This window comes from Macrotis lagotis, chromosome 6 (genome assembly GCF_037893015.1).
Source record: "Macrotis lagotis isolate mMagLag1 chromosome 6, bilby.v1.9.chrom.fasta, whole genome shotgun sequence".
NCBI lineage: Eukaryota > Metazoa > Chordata > Mammalia > Peramelemorphia > Peramelidae > Macrotis > Macrotis lagotis.
In genome coordinates, this window is record NC_133663.1 from 16480882 (window position 1) to 16493506 (window position 12625).

The 12625-nt window shown below is 50.5% G+C and overlaps 1 protein-coding gene across 3 annotated transcripts in view; it reads left to right on the plus strand.

Annotated features, from left to right (window-relative positions):
• The first annotated feature begins 318 nt into the window (after window positions 1–318).
• LOC141490659 (protein mono-ADP-ribosyltransferase TIPARP-like) overlaps window positions 319–12625 on the plus strand; it is a 43028-nt gene continuing 30721 nt past the window's right edge. The window contains exons 1-2 of one of the 3 annotated variants that reach the window (XM_074190803.1): window positions 319–384; window positions 3061–4029. In XM_074190803.1, the coding sequence (XP_074046904.1) occupies window positions 3116–4029 (914 nt within the window). In that variant the 5' untranslated portion in view covers window positions 319–384; window positions 3061–3115. Of the gene's footprint in view, window positions 385–1779; window positions 4030–12625 lie in introns of those variants that run through there. The other 2 variants (XM_074190802.1, XM_074190804.1) reach the window with 2 other exon arrangements.

Here is a 12625-nt window from a genome sequence, read left to right on the forward strand (position 1 = left end):
GAGCCGAGCCGAGCCGAGCCGGCGGAGCGGAGCGGAGCCGGGCTGAGCCGGGCTGAGCGGAGCCGGCGGAGCGGAGCGGGGCCAGGCACCGCGGGACCGGGCTGAGCCGAGCCGGGCGGAGCCGGGCTGAGCGGGGCCAGGCACAGCGGGGCCAGGCACAGCGGGGCCGGGCTGAGCCGAGCGGAGCCGGCGGAGCGGGGCCGGGCTGAGCACAGGAGCGCCCTCGATGCCCAGGCTGCCGCCGGCGCGGCCTCGCAGCGGGCAGCCCCAGCAGCGCGCCCCGGGGGCTTCGGGGGCGGGGGGTGCCCCCGGCCTCCGCGGGCAGCCTCGGCAGCGCCTGGCACGGCCGGGCCGGACCGTCGCCCTCCGCGGCTGCTGCTGCAGGTAAGGAAGAAGGCGGCGGGGCCCGGGGGGGGCGGGGAGGGAGGGGGCGGCCCCCACCCCCGGGCTGCAGCCCCCCCACCCCCGGGCAGCCTCTCCTGCTTCCTCCGGACCCTCCTGGGGAGGGCAGAAGAAGGGGGGGCCTCCGCTCTCCCCGATTCCTGGCTCGTGAAGGGGGGAGAGATGAAAAAGTTTGGGGTCCCGGCAGGGAGGGGCCCCCTCCTGGGCCCGCCGGGGTGCCCGCGGGCTGTTTCCGTGGAGGGAACGGGGAGGGGGCAGACTTAGGGCGTCCGCCCCCGCCCCCCCCCCGCGCCCGGCACCCATCCTTTGGATTGGGGGGGCCGAGTCCTTTGTTTTTGCTCTCGAAGACGGGGGTCCTTCTGGGGCTCCGGGACCCCCGCCCGCCCCAGGCGGCCCCTCGGGTGGCTTTCTGTGGGCGGGCGCGAGGCGGGGCAGGGGGTGTCGCCTGGGCCCCCCGCCGCGGGCTCCCCGGCCCCTGGCTCGGCCAGCCTGGGCTGGGGGCACCCCGTGCGGGCACCCCGTGCGGGCACCCTCGCCGACCTTGCCCGGCCGAGCGGGAGCGGCCCGGGGCGGCGGCTGGCGGTCTGCAGCCCGGGGCCCCCCGTCTCTGCCTCCCCCCAGCCCTGCCCCCCGAGACCCGGGAGGGGGCGCCCGGGGGTCCGGCTCCGGCCTTTTCCACCGGCCTCTTCCGCCCTGGCGGAGGTCGGGGACCCCCCGGGGGCGCCTTGGGGTCCGGGCCGCGCCGCCGGCAGGAGGCAGTGCAGGCCCGGGGCTCCGGGGCTCCTCCCTGCGCCCCGGCCCCCGGGGGGATGCGCCGAGCCTGAGCCAGCCCGGGGGGCCGGGGGGGAGAGGGGCCCGGGGCCCGGGGGGCCGGGGGGGAGAGGGGCCCGGGGCCCGCGGGGGGAGAGGGGCCCGGGGGGGCCGGGGGGGGAGAGGGGCCCGGGGGGGAGAGGGGCCCGGGGCCCGGGGGGGAGAGGGGCCCGGGGGGCCGGGGGGCAGAGGGGCCCGGGGCCCGGGGGGCAGAGGGGCCCGGGGCCCGGGACAAAGGCGGCGCGGGTGAGGCCCCTCTGCCCCTGCGGGAGGGAGGAGGGGGCTTGCTTGGGGCTGCTGGGGGCGGGGGCCGCCCCGGAACGACGCCCCGGCTGGCCGGGGCCACTTGGCAGCCCCCCTTCGGGGCCCGGGCCGGGCTGGCCCCCTTCCCGGGCGCCCGGGCTCCCCGGCTGCCTTCCCTGATAAAGCCGGGGGGAGCTTGACCTGCGGGGTGCTGCGGGGGCCAGGCTCGGAGCCGACGGGGGCACCGGGCACCCGGGGGCCACCCAGGGGCACCGGCCGGGCACCCGGACCTCCTATTTGTGTCCCGGCAAGTTGCTGCCTCATGAACAGCCCCAGAGCCAGCCCGATCTCTTCCTTCCAAAGGGACCCCCCCCCCAGCCACCCGCATAGCTACGTTAACGAATTGCGTTGTCGGGCTCCTCTGAAATCCGGAGCGACCCGCAGGGGTCGTGGGGTGCCGAGGGAAGGCCGGGGGTCCCCCTGGGGGAGCCCTTGGGGCCACCGTGAATTGTGGGGAAGCTGGCAGAGTTCTCCCTCCTCAGAGAAGCCCTGCGTGGACTCTCCCCGAGAGAACCCGATTTTCGGGGAAGGAAGCCCTTGTCCCCTCCCCCTGTGCCCTGCAGAACAGCCCCGCCGGCTCCTGGGGGGCGGGGGGCTCCTCCAGTCCTCCCCCGTCTGCATTTACTTTGTCCCTTCTGCCTAATGGAATTTGCGCTTCTCCAAGCAGAGGGACTGGATGAGTTGATGACCGAGCACCTCCTGGAGCTCCCCAGGAGCCCTGTGTAGTCGCTTCCCTGGCCTGGCAACAACATTTGCCCAATAAATGATGTTTGTCCGTGGTATCAGGCCGGCGATGCCATGGCAAGCACATGGCTCGGATGGGAGCCAGGGGATACTGAACCCGGCCCCAGCCTCCCTTTCTCCCCCAGTCCTCTGGTCCAGTGGCCACATGGGGATGCCATAGGGTGACTGGTGATGGCTCTGAAATAACTTGCTCATGGCCCCATAGAGAATGAGTGTCAAAAGCCTGAGGCTGAATTTGAACTCCTGACTCCAGGGCCAGTGCTCTGTGCCCCCTAACTGCCCCACTGGATGAACGAGTGAATGAATGAGTGGGTGTTTGAATGGTCCCCCAGCTCTTCACATTTTTATGGAGATACTCTTTTTTTTAACATTACCTTCCTTTCCTAATGTATCCTCCCCAGAGATTCATTCCTTATAACAAAACATGAAAAACAAAAAAAGAAGGAAAGCCTAATGATATATTCAAATCTGCCCATCCCTGCAAACAGTGCAGCGACAAGAATCGTTGGTCTTTATGTGGTTTGCAAAGTGCTTTTCATGTTATCTCATTTGATCTTAGTAATATCCACCCAGTGAGGTGGTTTGACTCCTCAATTTTCAGATGAAGACAGTGAGGCTGAGAGAGCTGAAGGGATTTGCCTGGGGTCACATAGCTATTTTAAGTGTCCCTGGTAGGATCCAGTGTGTCACCAGTTCCCAAATGAATCTGCTAGCGAAGGCAGCTGATGGCAAAGGTAACCTGAGAGCTGAGATCAATGATGGATAGAGGATGCTAATTGGTATGTTTTTCTTCCTGCCTAGGTTCTGGTCTGATCTTTGCATAGTGAAGAGGGCGACTCTCTGTATTTCATAAAAGATGGAAGCCGAGGCGGGCACAGCGTGTATTGTGCAGCCTCATTGTCCTTCAGATGAATTTCCTTGCCAGATGAGACTCTCTGAGAAGATTGGTCCAGTGAAGACTTGTTTCAAGAAAAAGCCAGTTCAGAAGAGGCTTAGCACAGGGACTTTAAGAACCTTGAGGCCCATATTAAACACCTTACTAGAATCGGGCTCCCTTGATGGGGTTTTCATGCCTATAAACCCAAGTGGGAATGGCGGGAGTAGTCTGTGCCAACCAACTGTGAAAAAAACATTGGGAATGAATTCCACATGCCCACCAGTGGGCAGTGATATGAACCTTCTTCTCTCTGGAGGGCCAGATGTTGGGAGACCCCTACCAGAAGCAGATCCTTCCTCCGAGGATACGGAGCAGGTGGTCCCGTCCCAAGACCATGGCTTCCCCACAGAAGCTGCCAATGGACCTGTGCCCGATCCCACGGTGGGGCCTTTCCAGGATCCCCTCCTGCACCCAGCCACCAGCGATGTCCCCGTCAGTCCTGACTGTACCGAGAAGGCCATGGATTGCCTCCCTGGTTTGTTTCAGCAGGACAGCTATGCCGTCCAGTACAACTTGAACACCAGCACCAAGTTGAATACCGGCCTCTTCCAAGGGAAGAGCGACGAGGCTTCCCTCGACCTGGTATTTGAACTGCTGAACCAATTACAGTATCACACGCACCAGGAGAACGGGATCGAGATCTGTATGGACTTCTTACAAGGCTGCTGTGTCTATGGCAGCGACTGCTTAAAGCATCACACGGTCTTGCCCTACCACTGGCAAGTCAAGAGAACGGCCAGTCAGATGTGGCAGAGTGTAACCAATGATTCTCAGGAGCACTTGGAAAGACTCTTCTGCAATCCAGACAATGACAGAGTCCGGCTGAAGTACAGGTAAGGAAATGGCCTCGAGCCCACTGCTATATTTGGAGGAAGCTTTTGTCTGGCCTTTCTACTCCAGGAGGGCAGACTGTTCTTTCTAGAATTTTCTGCTGTTCCTTTTTAATGGAACTGAAATGTTTAAACAATTCTGACTTCTCCCTCTGATTGCCATTCACAGTCATTACATACCAAGGTCATCTAGGCTTTAGCATTTGGAAAAGCCAAATACACATTTTATGTAAGGTGTTTCTTCCTGAACTGGGTGTGGATGGAGTTTGGTGGGCCGAGGAATCTTTTCAGAGTTTGCTACTTAAAAGAATCCAATGGTGAAACAGTTTGTTTTACTCTCTTTTTTGGATGGACGTATTTGGCTTTTATAGATTGGGATTTCCTAGAGCAGTAAAGCACCCTCCTCATGACTCCGGCACACACTGGGATTACTTTCACACCCAGACCCATATGTTCAGAGCTGTGACTCGGTCCTAATAATTCAGACTATGCCACAAGCCTTTTTTGCTGTTTTTCCTCTTTCTCAGACAGAGCCCTGGGCTCCTACCTTGCTGACACCAGAAAATTTAGAATCAAAGTCCTTTGGATTTTTCTCTCTCCATGAGCTACCATAAGGCTTTTTTTTCCCCTGACCATTGCAATAATTATTTAATGCACTTTAGCCTTACTTATGTCATGGTAAAACTTGGACCACTTAGATAAATAAGAATTACAAAAGAAACCAATTATATGGAGATATGGTCATTAGGTCTTTTTAAAAAGAAAATAAATACTTGGAACACTAGTTAAAAGCCTCTGGCCTAGAGGTAGCATTTTAACTGCAGTCTCATTTAATATTTAATGAGGTCAAAAGGTATGCTTCTCTGCCCATTCTAGGGAAAGTTCCGGTTCCTTACACAAGGCTTTAGATAAATGGTCTTGTTCCTTCAGTGCTATCTAGGGAACTCTTATGTGACATGGAACTCCTAATTCCATTGACCTTTGAAACAAAGAAAAACTATAGAGGACCATGAAATTTAAAAAACCAAAAAGCTTGCCAGTATGTGCAAAGCTAAGGGACTGAGAATATTCTGTTGTATGCTCGAGAGGTCTTTTTCTTTAGATCTGAGTAAGAAGGGATTGTTCATGCTGGCATTCTGTTCATGTCTTAGAGTTGAGACGACTTAGAAATTGGGGGGACTGCCATCTCCTTCTGGAGTAGCCACGAAAGCAGTGTGGGAATTCTAGATGTCATAACCTGGCAGGACAGTGGGGGCTGAAGCCAAAAGAGGAGGCTGTGGCTCCTGGAAACTGAATGGGCTCCCTACCCCCAGCTGCTCACTGTTGTCCTGGTGTCTAGGGCTGGTCACTAGCATGTTGAAAGCATGTCGTCCAGTGTTGTTCACTTCAGCATAAACTCTCTTTGTTCCAATGACTGACCCTGGAAGAAGCAGTGTTCTTACCTTTTGTGTGTTTTGGATCTCATGTTCAGGCTAGTGAAGCCTCTGGACCCCTTCTCTGAAAAATTTGGGTGAGGGCAAGAAATATAGTGAGACAGAGGAGAAAGTACTCCCCAAAAACAACAAAACCAAACTGAAAATGCAAGGATATGGTTAAATGAATAACTTAAGACATTTACATAATTCTTGGCAATCTCTAGGGCTATCAGTTGCAAAAGAGTTGCTCATTTGTATTGGTAGTGAACTTCTCTATCCCTGAAGAAAGAGCATCATCTTTTTAAATTCATAAAACAAAGAGCATAGGATGACCCAGGAAACCAATTATATGGAAATTGTGTTAACAAAAAAACCCCAACAACAACAAAGATTAACTAATTAGGTTCCGGGACCTCAGGTTAATCACCCTAAGCCGTAGGTGTATCAGAGAAATCTGGTCTAACAAAGAAAAGTAGTTAAGCCAGCTCACTGGGTGATTTCATCTGGTAATATTATGTTCTGAATAGCTCAATCTTTTACTGAAAGGAAGGAGATGCTTATCTTATCTTGGGGAGGGGAGGGGAGGGGAGGAGAGGATCAATCCTTTTTTGGTCATGTCCAACTCTTTCTGACCCCATTTGGGGTTTTCTGGGCAAAATGGGGAAATTGAGGCAAACAAGGTCAAGTGACTTGCCCACGATCATGCAGCTAGTAAATGTCTGGGATTAGTTTTGAACTCAGAAAGACAATCTTTTTGACTGTGGGACTGGGACTCTACCCAGACTATTACCTAACTACCCCCTATAAAGCATTATTCAACACCCATTACATGTTAGACACCCTGCTAAGCACTGGAAAAAAGAAAAAAGTATCTCTACTCTCCAGGATCTCACAATTTAACCAGGTGGGGGTGGGGTGGAGAGAGTAAAATATCCAACTTGGTAGCATGGGCCCAAAGCAGTGTCTCCTCCAGGTGAGAAATAAGGTGCTGCCTGGGCTTAGCATCCCCCCTTCAACTGAGGGTCTGGAATTCAGGGCTCTACTCTTCAGTCTCAGGGGCAGTGATGAGGTCGAGTACCAAGGCTGATTGAAAGATGAGAAATCACTTACTGCTATCAGCTTGTCATCATTCAGCTCATCACTGATCCATGAGCATTAAGAGATGGTATTTTATGATTTTAAATGAAAAGGGGAGGAAACATGGAGGCATGGGGACTTTACATGAGGCCACCTTGAGATGGAAGTTAGACTGTGTCAGAAGTATAACTAAACTGAAATTCCTCATTTTTCTAAGTATCTTGTGGCATAGTTCTCTTTTGTTGGGATAATCAGGATTTTTCTGGGGATCTTAGGATTTTTCCTGTGATGAAGGCAGTACAAGGAGGGAGAAAAATCACTTCCTTTTTTTCCCCCTTTGTTTTTCTCTAAGCCCTCTGTGGCAAACAGCTTTATTTTCCAAATTCTACCAGGGTACACTTGAGCCAGCAGTTCTAAATTGGTGTGACCACGGTGATTAATTAAAAAAAAAAAAACAAACCACCCAATCTTTCCAGCCTCTTTAATCCTTCCATCTCCAGTTTGGGAAATTGGGCCAGAACCTCCCCCCATCACCCTGGTGAAGGACATTTCCAGGCTGATGAATACTTGCAGCATCTTAGGACATTGAGTTTCTATCTATTTAAACTAGCCAGGAAGAAACTTATCAAGGTCATTGTCAGACACATTACATTCTGTTACCATGAGCAAAGTGAGAGAAGAAGAGAAACAGTTTGATCCCAGAAAAATGCAGGAACCTAGTCTGAGGTCATGGGGCAGTCCGTGTTTTTATTCTTTCTTAAAGACTGTTCTGGACTAAAGTACAGAAGCTGACCTTTGAGCCGCTCCGAGGGAGTTAGTTACAAAGCTGTCTCAGTGGGTGCTGGCTTTTAAAAATAGTTTTAATGAGCAGTATGTGTATTATCCACTCATGCAGCAAACATCTTCATTTGGATTTCTATAGAACTATGTGTATGTGTGTATTTGTGTGTATTTATCTTTATCTGTATGCACATATATGTCATAGAGAGGGGTGTTGTGGGTGTATCTGCCTGTCAGGGAGAATATAATGCTGATCTGATTGCCAAGAAGACTTGGGTCTGTCCTGTACTAGCTATGTGATCTTGGGCAAGTCACTTAGTGTGCCAGGAGCTTGCTTTCTTTTTTTTTTTTTTTTTAGCAAGGCAATGGATTTAAGTGACTTGTCCAAGGTCACACAGTGATCATTAAGTATCTGAGGCTGGATTTGAACTCAGGTCCTCCTTACTCCAAGGCTGGTACGCTATTCACTGAACTACCTAGCTGCCCTTTCCAGTAGGTTTCCAATGCTCAAAGTGATTGAGCAGGTACGGGTGTTCAGAGAGGGAGGTTTTGCCATAAGTCATGATTAGGGGTAAAAAAAAGTCTTTTCTAAGCAGAATTTGAATATTTATTGTTGCTGTTGTCAATTTTAATATAATAATGATATCAGTGATCATATTGGCGGTAGTGATATTATTCATGATGATTGAATGGGTGGATGTGGCCTAAAGTTCACAGGGTGAACCCTCCCAGGACCTCGGAGAGGGAACCCGCCTTCCCAAGCAAATCGTCCATGGGATCGACCTGTGGCCAATGCAACCTGCCTTTCCTTGTATTCCCAAGCGATGTTGGGTTTCCTAGCAACAAGATGCAGATAACGGCATTGCCCAGAGATTGGCAAACAAGCCGGAGCGGCCCAGTTCACATGGTTACCACATTATTTGGCTAAGGCTTATTAATCTCTTGTGGTCAGGCTTGTAAAGCTAGTCTATCTATACAGATTGCATAGAACCAGGAAGCAGCCCTTCTCAGCACTTTGTCTAGTGGCTGGGCAAGGGCCAAGTCGGAGTCCAGCCGCAGGGCTAACCAATGGGTGGAGGCTGTTTGTGTTCCTTGGTTGCTGCACTTGCTGTGGCCTGGTAACCAAGCGGCTACCAGACTCAGTATCCATAATATCTTCATTGTTTGGAATTTCAAGAAAGTTCATCCTTCTGGGCCCCTGGCAGAGAAAAGGATGGAGGCCAGGCTCTTCTGGGTTAAGCCTGTGGAAAATGAACCAGTTCAGATTATGCAGATGGAATTTCCTACCATCTCATTTTCCCAGTTGGTCTCCCTGTAAGATATTATTTAACCCCAAAAGACGTGCAGTGTGTTAATTTTATTCCTAAGGATAAAATCAGATGACAAGGTCGAACTGGATGGGAGCCCAAGCTCCTTTCTTCGGCTTTGATTCTATGATTCTATGAGCACGTTTTCAACAAAAATTTAGTGCCTGCTGATTGAACTGGTTTGTTTTAAATGGAAGAGTTGGGGTTCTTCCCTTTTTTTTTCCAATTTGGCCTTCAGCCTGGCGGATGAGATAGTAGGCTTTGCAACGGGCTTTCTCTTCTGTTGGTTTTTGTACATCTGTAGACGTTCATGCCAACGTCAACTGGACACCAGCCGTGGGCCCAAACCTCTGCAGATCCGACATTGAGACTTCCTTTTGAACCTAGGGTAGGCCTTGGAGTATTTCCAGATTGGGACCGGTTGTGCTCTTGGAGAGGGAAAAAAAAACAACTGAATGTTTTGTTTGGGAACTAAGAGAAGGGATTCTCTGCCGGTCTAAGGCTGGTTGTCAGTGGGAGGGAATAGTTTGATGGCAGAACTCAGCAGTTTTTTAAAAGCCCAACACTAATCATGGGAGTATTGTTGTGGATAATTGGGATTGTTGGTGGAGGCTGTGCTGATCTGTTTTTCACATCTCAGCCCCCATTTGGCCATGGCCTTGTGTTTGAAGGGAGCTGGAATGTTCTGGAACTTGGGACCACTCAGCAAGGGAGGCAGCTTCCCCCTTCCCCTGGGAGTTTTCCCAGCAGATCCACATGTGACATGAAGAAAGGGAAACACCTAGATTCTGTTGTATTGTTTGGCCCTTCCTCCAAGCCCAGGGTTCTTTTCTTCCTTTAAAAGCCAATCCATTGTTGACAAAAAAGGGAGTTGATGGTGCCAGGAGGATTAAGCCCAGAGTGTTGTCATATTCTCGGTTTCTGTGCAATTTCCCTCCCCTGAGTCGTTTCTGTGAGTCCTTTTCTGCTCATGTGACTTCACGGGCAAACAGGAAATGCCAAGTCCCTCACCTTCTCCAGGAAATGCCTTCCTTCTGATCATGATTTCTTATTGATCCTGTATAACAGCTTGCTTTGAAGCCTTTCTCTTCCATTAGATTGGAAGCTCCCCCAGGTCAGGGACTGTCTTTTGCTGCCTTTTGGGTCTTCAGAGCTTAGCATAGTGTCTGGCAAACAGTAGGTGCTTAATAAATGTTTATCGGTTGGTTCATTGATTGATGACAAAAAGCTGGCGGAGGCTTCCTGCCTTCTCCCACCACCACCACCACCACCACCACCACCTCCTCCCATCCCCCAGTCTCCTGGCAGCACTTCTGCTTTGCCCAGATCGTTAGCTCTGTGGTCGGCACAGCTGTGGCAGTGTAGGAGATAACTCATTATGTGTTATTGATAACACTGCAGAGGAGCCAACAGCTGAAACTCACTCACGAGGCCTGGTGACTTTTCCGTGTTTCTTGAATATATACAGCTGGATGGATTTGAATTTATTTTTAAAAATCCCTTGCTGGAAAGAAAGAGAGAGAAGAGGGAGCCTCTGTAAGCAAGATGTTCATGAAGTGACTTTCCAAATGGGCCGCCTGGTGCTGAAGAATAATGCACTCCAATGAATTTATTCTTTGTACCTCTTTGTACTGCTATTTACATATGAAATCCAACTAATTGGCTTCTATCTCCACTCATCCAGAGAAGTTCCTTGGCCTTGTGCAGAGCTGTCAGGAGAATCAGCCGCAATCTTTCCTTCATTCCCTTTTTATTCCCCCCATCAATAAGTAAGTAAATGTGAGGTTTTGGAAGAAGCAGCTGTCACCTGGCTCCAAGTTGAGAGGTCAGCTTGTTCCTGGTGTTCTTGGAGGTAAAATGGAGAATAAGTCAGTCCCAGGTTTCTTCTGGGTTATTGAGCGGTTCTAGATGCATTGGCGCTCTGTTGTCTAGAGGTTGGAAAGGGCAGCAGATTGTCATTAGAGAAGCTCGGAGGGGGGTTGCTTTGTTGTGGGTAAATTGTCCCACAAAGCCCTCCTCTTGTGCCTTTCTGTGGCATCCCAGTGACCTTGGGTTCTCACAAGTTATGCCAGGGAAACAGAAGCCCTATTGGCTGCTCCTCTGTAGCTATCAGCCCCATAGCCATGTGTTGTCCAAATGCAGCGTGGGGATCCCTCTCTTGAGGTTGGCCAGGGAGTGAGAACATTTTTAATAACCATAACTGAAAAAGATCATCTCAGTAATTTTACTAATTTCCTTCTTTTCCTTTTTTTTTTGGCAAGGCAGTGGGGTTAAATGACTTGCCCAAGGTCATACAGCCAAGTAAGTACTGAGGTCTGAGGGTGGATTTGAAGTGAGGTCCTCCTAACTTCAGGGCTGGTATTCTATCTACTGCGCCACCTAGCCGCCCCCATCGACTAATTTTAATTCTATCAATATTTATTATCTATCATATGGCAGAGGCTAATGACATGGATAACAACCTAACAATTCCCATCTCAGGAAGTCTTCACTAGTACAGAAAGAGGAATGAATGTGGGATTTCATTGGTACATTCTTATGGATGGAGAAACTGGATGTACCTGTTCAGGGCAGACCTTTCTATGAAACTTAACCACTTTGGACTATTGCCAGCAACAAGGAAGGGGTGAATGATTTGCCCAGGGTCACCCAGCCTGGTTGCAAGACAGGTAGGACTTGAATCCAGCTCTTCTTTGGTTCCTAGGCAGGCTCTGTATCCATAACACCATACTTTATGTGCACTAAATAAAGGAGAGCATTTCCAATCAGGAGGATTTGGGAATGTCTTTTTTCAAAGGAGGTGGCCCCAGAAAGAAGGTATTTGAAGGATTCTGAGAAGTGGACATTAAGAGGGGGAATGAATGCATGGGGGAAGGCTGGTGAATGTATGGAGGAGGCAGATGGAATGTGGAGGTCAGAGAACATAGAGTCCTTGGGTGGGGATGGATTGTAGCCTGCATTAAAGGGGAAAGCTCTAGTGATAAAGGGTGAAAGATAGGGTGGAGCAGAGTGTTAGAGGGAAGACCCTCAGGTCCAAGTGAGGCACCTGCGGTTGATCCAAAGAGTCCTGGAAAGTTTCTGAGCAAGGGAATAGGAAGATTATGTTGGCAGCTGCGTGGACAGTGGATCAGAGAGCCTCGAGAGAGGAAGAATGCATATGGCCTGGGGAGGGGGTACTGTGGATGATGGTCTGGGGGAAAGGGGTACCTCTAAGGAGGTGTGAGTTGTGAGGGAGGGGGAAAAGAGTCAAAGATGTTGATGGTGAAGCATAGACTCAAAACACAGTCAATTATGACCATCTTGGGAATTTGCTTGATTTTGCCTGTTTATTGCTAGAGTTTTGTTGTTTTTCTTTTTTCCAGTGGGAAGGGAAGTTGAGAGGGAGAGAGGCTAGAGATAAGGTTCTCAATTTTAGAAAAAAAAAAAGATTTCTGGAAGAAGAAGAGGGCTGCAAAGGAATCTCAGGCAATCATCGCAGCTTTGAAAGTTAGGTGCTGAATTTAGATATTGAGAAGAAAGGCAAGTCCACAAATCGGTTTTCTGTATCATCATCTCCTTTGGCAATAAAGGAAAAGGATCATGGTGTCTGGAGTTAAAGTCAGAATTTTTTTAAAAAGTGAAAAAGCCTAAAAAAAAAACCTCAAGGTTATGAACTGGGTAACTTGGAAGGGTGATGCTGCCCCCAGTAAAGCTAGAAACCTTGGAAGGAGTAGGAAACTTGGGGGGTGGGAAATGTGGAGGGTTCTCTTTGGAAGGTGGGAGTTTGGTTGAGATGGCAATGCAAGGTTGGAGCATGAGAGAGAGAGAGAATTAGGGATGATAGTGATATTTGGAAATTGTTGAGTTGAGAATTGAATCCCTGGAAATTCCTAGAGTCTAAATGCAGAGAAAGGAAGCTTGTAGGCATAGTTAGAGCCTAGAGCTAAAGGGCAGGAGATGCTTTGATCCAGTAAGGACTTTCAAAGCCAATAGATAGAAAGAAAATAGTCAGTTAACCATATTTATTAAGTCCTGGGAATC